The sequence below is a fragment of the Amia ocellicauda genome, chromosome 4 (genome assembly GCF_036373705.1).
Source record: "Amia ocellicauda isolate fAmiCal2 chromosome 4, fAmiCal2.hap1, whole genome shotgun sequence".
NCBI lineage: Eukaryota > Metazoa > Chordata > Actinopteri > Amiiformes > Amiidae > Amia > Amia ocellicauda.
In genome coordinates this window covers 39,889,851-39,899,646 of record NC_089853.1, presented here as the reverse complement: position 1 = coordinate 39,899,646, position 9,796 = coordinate 39,889,851, and the positions used below count along the sequence as shown (strand labels likewise).

Genomic DNA, 9,796 nt, shown 5'->3' with positions numbered 1-9,796 from the left:
CTGTGTTGTATACAGTGTGCTGTGTTGTGTGTTCTTCAGGGGAAGGTGGAAGCGGAGTTCCAGCTGGTGACAGTTGAGGAGGCTGAGAAGAATCCTGTGGGCCGAGCACGCAAGGAACCAGAGCCCCTGGACAAGCCCAAGTCAGTAATGCCCCAGCACCCCTGTACTGCAGTGTACTGCCCCCAGGCCCTGAGTATAAATACTCTACTGCCCTCTGCATCTCTCTGCACTGTACTGACAGTACTGATGCTCCCCTTACCTCAGGAAGCTATACTGACTACAGCACTACAATGAAACCTTAAACAGCCTCATCAAATTTGCCAATTCAACATTTTTATGAAAAAGAATAGAGACGAATATAATGCAGTATTGTAAAAGTGGAGAGATGGGACTGTGCGATAGTGTCTCCTACCATCTCTCTCACTCTCTCTCTCTTTCTCTCTCCCTCCCCCTCCCTTTCTCTCCTTCTCACGTTCTCACCATTTCTCTCCTCCCATGTCCAGCCGCCCCAAGACCTCCTTCAACTGGTTTGTGAACCCCATGAAGACCTGCATCTTTTTCATCTGGAAGAAGTACAAGAAGTACATCATTGCCCTCATCGTGCTGGTCATCCTCACACTCTTCCTCTTCCTCATCCTCTACACCTTGCCTGGGCAGATCAGTGGCCTCATCGTCAACGGCTGAGGGCCGCTGGTGGGGGTGGGGGGGACGGATGGGAGAGACCAGAGTGGTTTGTAAAATTACAAGTGCTGTGACTACTACATTCAGAACACCTAGCAACTCCCAAGCTCCAAGGAACTGTAAAACGGTTAATGTGTTTGCAACTTTTTTTTTTTTTTACAATAGCTGGTAAGACTTTTTATGTAAAAGGTCTGCCTTAATCACAGTTGTAAATGTTTGACCACACCCAAATGCAACAAAAAACTATGAATGTAATTGGCTTGCACGCAATTAGTCAATTTACCATTTGTGGCAAATTTGATCCCACAAGGAGCCGGAGTTACAGTTTGTCTAGATTCAGAAAAGGAGCTGAAAGACTAAGCGAACTGCCAATGATGAACTGGAATTTCTTTTCTTCCACTAACTGGGGGAGAGAGAGAACGAGTCCCAGCATCCTGCCGTCAGACACTTTACAGTTCCCTGTCTCATCCACAAGAGCAGTTCTGACACCGACATCCCGCCGTTGCGATGGATAAACACCCAGCATAAAACGAAGCTGGCAGACCCAACACCTCTGTAGCCAGTACACCACTGCTGTGCCACGCAGGCTACGACCCCAGACAATTGGGCAGAAGGATGATATTCACTTTAATATGATGAGGCTCAGTTTTATGTTATTGTTATTATTTATCTGTAAAACAAAAAAACAATCAGGCTTCTGTTTCAATATTTCGTCCATTTCAAACACTTTATCTACTTATTTATTTGTTTAAATACAAAACCAGACAAAAAAGAAAGCACACAGAGAGAGAACAAACCAAAACCGAAATCACCCCTGTACTATTTCCAGAGTCGATCTGTGCCTTACCCCGGAGAACCGCGCTGCCCAGCAGAGCCTGAAGATGTTCATTCCAGCAGACACCTGTCAATACTGTGTGTTATTCAGCCGCCGCACCTCTGCTATTAATCACGAGAGGCTGCCAGACTAGCTTGGTGTGACCTGCAAGAAGGGTATGATCACGTATGATGACATTATCGATTCTGCAGTGGCTCTGTTGTAAAGAGCCATAGAGCCATGCAAACACATCACTTCATGTTTCCATTCAGCAAGCAGTGAGTTGGACAGCATTCAAGTGGCGCTTTATCATATAAAAACGACCACAGTATTTCATTTCCCCAGCTACCCATATTTCACAGTCCCTTCGATTTTCATTCCCTGGGCTCTAAAATGTTAGACTCTGCTTTTATTGTGGCTCGTTCTTCACGTTGCAAACCCGTTAGCCTAAAGATCAATTCTGTCTCTCTCTGTTTTTTTTTTGGTACCTACATATTATTTGTTTTTGAGATGTAATATTGATCCTTGTTATCAAGTCATTGTTTTGTGGAAATTATACACGGATAAATGAAGGAATAAATCATATTTTATATTGATGATCGTGAATGAAATAAATGATTCAGTTACTGCCTTTATGAACGTTAGGAGGTCACATCCGCTTTCATTTTCATCAGTCACACGTTTGTGCACAGAGCTGCGTATCGAGCATGGGTGAGGAGAGCCGGAGGGGAGGGAAACAGCTGTCGTTGTGTTTTGGGAAGATGTGGAGCCGAAAGAAGGAGAGGGTTGTCTGGAGAGCGGAGCAGCGAGAGTGTTGCTTTTGTGGAAGATAGACATTTGAACTGCGGTTGGCATTTCAGTAATGTCACACGTCTGTTAAAGTCACCACCTCACCTTCAGTGACTGGCCGTGCAGCTTGTGTCTGATATAGACAGACAAAGTGATGCCCTGGAGCCATGATGCTGTATTTGCCTGTGTATTTCTGATGCTCCCGTTGGGCGATTTTCTCATGCAACACAGATCGATGTAGCCCCAACAGTCGTGTAAACCAGGTGTGTGGTAGATCATGTTTTTTGGTTTTGCATTCTCGAGAAAAGAGTGACGAGGTATCTTACTGTGTCAGCGGCTTGTTGTGAACTTGAAGCAGACCCATGGAGAGAAAGCTTGCTCACAGGGCCTGTCTGTTTCCTTGCAATGCACCTGGACTGTCTCTCCGAGGGAATGGGAACATAAAGGAGTGTCACGTGACGAGCCCAATAGTGAAGACCTGAACGGCGACAGTCCCGACCACACCGTTAATGCACAGATGGTGGTGATATGTTCTTGCCCAACCCCCCCAAACCGCACATCTAACCATATGAATGACTCGGGTTGACTGGATTAATCAGCACATGTGGAAGAAATGTGAATCCTGTAATCTGTCATCACGTGCCCTCCCTCCCTGTCACTGCAGGGCTGGAAAACTAGCTGTTCTCCTGCGTGCGTGCGTGTGTGTACTCCTATTCCGTGTGCACCCATGCAGATGCTCATACGAGGTACTCAAAACAGGACAAGCTGTGCACTTATGCAATCTGTCTACATCTCTCTTCATCTCTCCGTCTGCCTGTCTCTGTCTATTGATCCAGCCACACAACCTGTGCACAGACTGTCTACTGTCAGAGAAACCACATAAATGGAGGTTAAAGAGAAGTATGACTGACTGGGTAATAAAACTCATACTGGAGGCGTTGTGTAATGTGCTTCAGTCTCCGGATGGGTGCAGGGGGGTGACTGCGAGAGGCCTAAAAAATGATTTGAAAGTGTTCTACTACTTCATATATGAGTATTTCTAAATGCTTCATACACACACACACACACACACACACACACACACACACAATTGAAACAAACAAACCTGGTATTCAAAGCTGGAGGAGCAGAGCTGGTATTCTTCCCATGAAGTTTACCTCCAGCACTGTGGTGTCGATGACGTTGCACTGAGCGGAGCCGGCCTCTGAGGTGCAGGAGGCCTCCCCCTGCCTGACAGGACACAAATATCTTTTCATTCCCGGGGAGGCGAGGTGTCAGCGGTGGGCGTCTGGCTGTGTCTGAGCCGTGTCAGGCATTAATAGCCGTTCAGATCAGCTGTAATGAAAGTGTCAGTCAAACTGGCTTTTAATGATTCCTGAGCTTGAGTGCAAACTTTTTTTGTTTTATTTTTTCATTTAATTCATGAAGCTTTGAACTGTTTTTTTACTCCCATGTGGTTATTGTTGTTGTTATAGTTATTTTCTTCCCTCTTTCCTTGGTTGTGTTCTGCAACAAAAGGTTTTATTGCAGAAATATAGCGGCAAGATTGTAATTACATTGCAGCAACCCATAAAGGTTGCAAGAATGGATCTACATAGGTAGCAGCAAGGTAGCTGTTAGCTGCAACCTTGCTGTAAGTTAGCACAAAGGTTACAAAAAAGATTCTGGTTTATATGTTAGCAGGAAGGTAACAGAAACATACCATAGACCTGGACCCTTTTACATTATGAAAAGTGCCAGCAATCCTTAAATGATAAATAATTACATATATTGATATCAGCAATTCAATTTATGATTGGACATTTGTTAATTTCAGCAATTTAATTAAATAATGTACAATCACACACTTTACTGCCTTTGACAAATGTGCATTTAAAATAAATCTATATTATACATGGATTATAGTTTTAAATGTCTACCGTTGGAACAAAGTATTCCAATGTTTTACACATTTACAATTAAAATCAGCCGTGTTATAGGCTACTGAAATAAATGCCATATCTATAACTTTATAGCATTCTATTATTATAACCGCTCAATCCTTTAGAGTGGGTCGCATAGCATTCAATATACTGAAAATTAATCCATGGAGTTTAAAAGTTTTCAAACCTTAAATTGAATGTAATGGAACTTTTGGTCAGAAAAAAATTCCCTAAATACTCTTATTCACAGTACCTTCTCCTGTTTACCTATCCTGTTGGATCTTTCTACTGTCTTTTTTTATTTTATTTTTCTCGGCTGTAGATTGTAAGTGTTGAGTATATCTTAGGTTCTATCAGCTTGTAATCTTGGATCTGTATGTCAGTAGAGGCCTACATCTCAGTATGCTGTATCAGAGTGTATTATCAGGGAAGTGTATGTTAATTTATGATCAACAGAAATGCAGTACAGATCTTTTTGTGGTGTTTTTGTGTTTGTTTTTTAGATATATAATTAATAAATTAAGCAGTACAGATGTTTGACGTTGAGTGAAGTGAAAAAGAAAAAAAAGCGTAAAAGGTGTGTACATGAGATGCTAACTTGGCGTGTCCTGGGCAGCACTCGGAACAAATGTGTAAAATCTGTGTGCTTACAACTCTATATCTGACATCATACACCTGTGTTTGTGTGTGCATCTGTCTACAATTGTCTGCATTGTCCAGCAGTGTAACATGCATCCTTCCCCCTGGTCCTGCTCTTAGCTGCACAGTGCCCATCTTTTCACCACGTCATGACTGAAGCGGGAGTTGAGCATATGGCACGATGCTGGGGCTCAGGCGAGCAGCAGGGCCGACCCCGGGGCATTGGTCTCTCCGTCCCCGTGACTGCAGTCTGAAAGCCCAGAAGGTTGCAATACAACAGGTGAGCCAGGTGTGCTGCTTGTGGCGGCGGGGGTTTGAGAAAGGTCAGGTTAATTAATATGCATCTTGGCTCTCCCAGCCGCCCACGACAGAACCCCGGTGGGGAACCAGACGTCGACGCGGTGACTGAGTGGAGCTGTAATGAGTTCTGACAGCTACGGTCTACATCTGGGCTCCATTACTGACATTTATTTATTTGATCCATTGTTGTTCATTTTGGCCCCCATAGAAGCAATTGGAGCTGGGAATTGGAGTTGCTGCCTTTACAGTCGCAATAGGTTGGATTTGTGGAGGAAGTTGTGCAGAGCTTTTGACGACCCTTCCTGTCTGAAAACGAAGCACATCGTTTACTGTATGGGAAACTAGTACAAACCTGGCCGTCTCAGTTCCTGGACCCAGGGGCTGCAGGGTCTTCTGGCTTTAATTACAGGATAGATCATGATTACCTAATTGAACTAGTAATGGACTTAATTAATCAATATGAACGTAGTCTTTAGCCACTGATTTAAGACTCCTGTAAACCAGACAGATTGGGGTTGGAGACCCTCTCCTACGTGTTTTATTGAACACCTTCTAGTGTTGTGCATTGGCTACTACAGTTAGCATCTGTCAGCGTGTTGGTTCATGCAGGTTGATTTGGAGCCACTACCTTTCCCGAATCATACATGACTGTATTGATTGAAAGGTAACATAACTTGCAAAAGGCCATTTCAACTTCTAGAACTCAATTTATGTGTATATATTTTTAAAGGTCAATATTACAATATAACATTACAGCACGGCCCCCCACCCCAGTTCATTATGTATTTGTTTTCCAGAGGTTATCCCTCTATCCAGAGGCCTCCTCCTCCAGCTTCAGCAGAGAATGTCTAAATTAGCTTTCCTGGGAAGCCCAGAAACAAGCAATAACACCACAAATTAACCTTAATCCCTCTGGCACACACTTTCGCCCACAGACATTCGAATGTGTTTCTCCCGGGCACAATTATATACGGTGAAAGAAAAGCCTCCCAGCCAGATTCCAACACCTATCCTCAGACAAAGCGTGCAACCGTTCCCGGCCGAGACCCCCTCTGGTCCACAAGCCCCTCTCTCTGCACCTCCCCCCACCCCATACCGCAAGTTCTGATTAATTTCCTGGGGCGATTTCTGTCCAATCATTGTATAAGTTTAAGATTGCAGCAAGCATCCCAGTTCCCCCGCACCACTCCCTGCCTCCTGGAGGGATTTAACTCGGTTTAGAGCGAGTTATTGAACTTCATTGTGTGAGAGACGGCTACCTCTTCTTGTGTTGGAAGCATCGTCTGCCAATTTATTTCAGGATTAATTTGTATTGTTATGTTTTGTTTGGGTTGTAGGTTTCCTTAGACAATTTGGAAGAGAGAGACATTGAATTAAAACACAATATCTCCACATTTCTCTATAATCTGATCCCAGCTGAGCCGCCCGTTTACTTCAGTGGACTGACAAATCGTAATTGGACATATTTTAAAAAATAATCGTCCTCCTAAAAGAGTTTTAAAAGAGTTTGTTATTTTGACTGGTCATTCTCACTTTGTTTAGTAGCTGAAAAAAAAAAAGAAAGAAAAAAATTATGTCCACTAGTTCAATTTAGGGATCTAATGAAAGTAACCAGACCTTGGTTAAAAACTAAAACCCAGACACCCAGAGGTCCTGATTCTGAGTAGCAAGGGGACCCATTTTCAGAGCTGTTTCACTGTTGAAAATATTGTTGATATCTTCTCAAAAACACTATACTGTTGCAATACTTCATACTCCAATACTATACTCCACCGTAATTAGAGTGCTGAGCCAATTTGGTGCTGGGGTCTGAGGCTGTGGATCTGGGACCTACAGGGTCTGCTGATTTGTATTGCAGCTGAGCTCTGAATTCATTAATGTAGCTTATTTTCCAGGTCTCTACTTGTCGCCATATAAAGCTGTAACACTGAGGCTCTTCAGGACCAGGGCCACAGAACACTGACTTGTTGCGTAAATCTTATTTGTCATTATTATAATTATTCATTATTAGTAGTATTATTATTATTATTATTAGTAGTAGTAGTATTACTATTATTCCCTGGTTGAATTTCATCATCTTGTGCCCATAAACAAAGCTCTTCTAAGAAACCATAATCCCTGCAGAGGTGTGGCGAGGGGCAGGGCACGCGCACGGGGAACTCCAATTTCAGCATTAATTTCCGTTTGAGCAACAGGATGGGAACATTGTGCAACATTAAAAGAGAAACATATATATTTAAATACATCCTTATATTCTGCAATAGGCAGCGCAGTGTTCTTCAGATTACATAGACGCAATAGGAAACTTTCTCTGTTCTCAGCTTCTTCACCCCTGACACACCCATGATACATAGCAGAGTTGTTAAAAAATTTAACATTTTGGATGAACAACAAAAATAAGACAAAATGCATAAACCATTTATTTTTGGACTTCCCATCAAAAAATGTATCTATTTTCTAAAATAAAGCCATCATCTTTATAATAATAAAGGTCCCAACAGCCATGCCTCTCCGGTGTCTGTCAGTCATATGGAAGTGCTTTGGTCTCAGTTTGGAGATGTCAGGGAACACCCAGCTCTACTGGGACTGCAACAGAGCTCACACACCACTAGGGGACACTCTTAATTCTGCTCCAGATCACTGGAAACCAGTGAAGTGAACACTGGTATAGCAGGCAGGGGGCTGTGGATGCACTTCCTGTCTTGTCTGATTCATCGTGAGATATAACACTGAAGTCCTGTCTATTCTTTCACATGGAACCCGCTGTGGTGAAGAGCCCCTCTGTGCGTCTCAGTGCCTTGGTGTATCTGTCTATATTCAGTACGAAGATGGCTCAGGTTAATCTCCTGATTCACTGCAGCGTATAAACTGTGGTCCGTCAATACTGCTCCCTACTCAGACCGCTGTGTGGGGCTGAGAAGCACCGAAATATTAAAGCAGTGGAGGTTTATGTTTGTTTTTATTGGAGCCCGGTGCTCAGGCCCTGGGTGCTGATTCAGCAGAGGTATTGTCTGTAAAGCTCACTGGGATGCAGACCTGTATGGATAGTCTCTCTGTATTAGTGCTGTTGGGCTGTGCTCGACAGAGCTCAGCTAGTCCTGCAGAGACAGATCACCTAAATTAGGATCAATTGCTCAGACTGAGTTGGTGTTGCTGCCAGGGCCACCGACAGTGGGGAGGGACCACCCTGGACAGTTATCCCGGACTCAGGCTCTGGAGGAATTGAGTTTGTAAAGTGGGGGAGGCTTTCTTATACAGTTGTCCTGGGCCCCAACATTCCCGGCTGACCAAAAAACAAAACACAACGGCAAAACACTCCACAGGAACCATTATTGTTCTATACGCGGGTTGCCGTTGGCTGTGTCTGTGTGTCTCTCTCTGCTTTTCCCATGTGTGTTTTGCACTCTTCTGGGTCAGTGTCACGCAGGCGGCTGACAGCGATACGGAGCCAGCGCCGGGATGCATTGCATTAATTTGTTATTGCCGCAGTAAGAGGCTTAATCGCGGCTGCAGCCCTGACCTTTCTGTCACCCGCAGAAAGAGAGACACATCGGCTCTGGGTGCTTTCATTCAGACCCAGGGGATTTAAAAGGTCGGTGACAAAAGGCACAGTGCTGAGTCTGAGAGACACAGAACTGCTTTACCAACAGCAGCCACCATGAGATTTCTAGTCGGGCTTGGCGACTCCGGCTGGGGAAGCGTGCTTGTGCCCAGCAGGTTCCAACTCAAATCTGCTTGCTCGACTCCTGACTCACGGTGTGTCACCCTCAGCACGTTCCACAGCCCCCCTCGGTGCTCTACGCTGGTGAAATGTAGAGCCCGGGCCCGGATGCACGGTTTAGCCGTAGAGCCCCTGTAAGCTGCTCTGAGTAAAACCCCTTGCTTAATGACTAATAATTACAAGAGGTGTTTTGCTCTCTTTTTTTTTGGGGGGGGGGGGGGTATTCAGTCCAGTGTGAATTTTAAAAAGGGCTTCACAAGTCTGGATGCAGGTTGTGCCTGTGTTTGAGTTCACCATCAACTGTTAAAGAAGCCCAAACGTGCCACTTACCGCAGCTATTTTGCACTTAGGAATGCTGTGGCACAATTAAAAAAAAACATCTTGCACAACACATATATAATTTTGCTTTTGTTGATTGAGTGTTGGTCGGGAAAAAAAAAAAAAAAAGAGAGAGATGCCATTGTCGGGTAATCCTAAGGTTTTATTTTATTTACTCCCCGGCCGGGTGCATTAGGAAATCCTCGGTGTTTTCCCACGCAGCCAATTTAGCAGCTGTATTCTCCGTCCAAACTTGGACGCGTTCACGGCGCGGAACGCGCGGCAACCACGTCCAGCACAATGTGCGCGCGTCCACGGCCAGGCGCGCCCCCGCCCCTCGCGTCGCCGACATGCTCGCGCCCGACGCGCAGTTCCTCTTTTTTTCCCTTTTTCCATTTAATTCAAAGAGATGGGCTGCCGACGGGAGTGAGCGCTGAGCTGCACATCTGCCCATAGCTTCTCCCATCCATTGGACTCCCGTTTTCATTTCTGGATTATCGCAGCTGTCATTCTGCACTGTAAACTTTTACCCCAATTGCAAGATACGTTTGCAAAAATGCCGGAGTTTATATCGGTCGAGGAGTTTATCGCCGAAACCCTGGAGGACTATAG

General features: G+C 44.6%; 1 protein-coding gene and 1 long non-coding RNA gene across 2 annotated transcripts in view; both read left to right on the top strand.

Moving 5' to 3' along the window:
- The first annotated feature begins 44 nt into the window (after positions 1 to 44).
- On the top strand, positions 45 to 2,092 carry LOC136748436 (uncharacterized). The gene is made up of 2 exons (XR_010816585.1): positions 45 to 140; positions 504 to 2,092. It is a non-coding gene; the product is annotated as an uncharacterized LOC136748436 (long non-coding RNA).
- Positions 2,093 to 9,507: 7,415 nt separating this feature from the next.
- Positions 9,508 to 9,796, top strand: part of unm_sa1614 (un-named sa1614) — a 56,745-nt gene continuing 56,456 nt past the window's right edge. The window contains exon 1 of the mRNA XM_066702158.1: positions 9,508 to 9,796. This exon is cut by the window's right edge and continues 70 nt beyond it. Coding sequence (XP_066558255.1) covers positions 9,741 to 9,796 — 56 coding nt within the window. The 5' untranslated portion in view covers positions 9,508 to 9,740.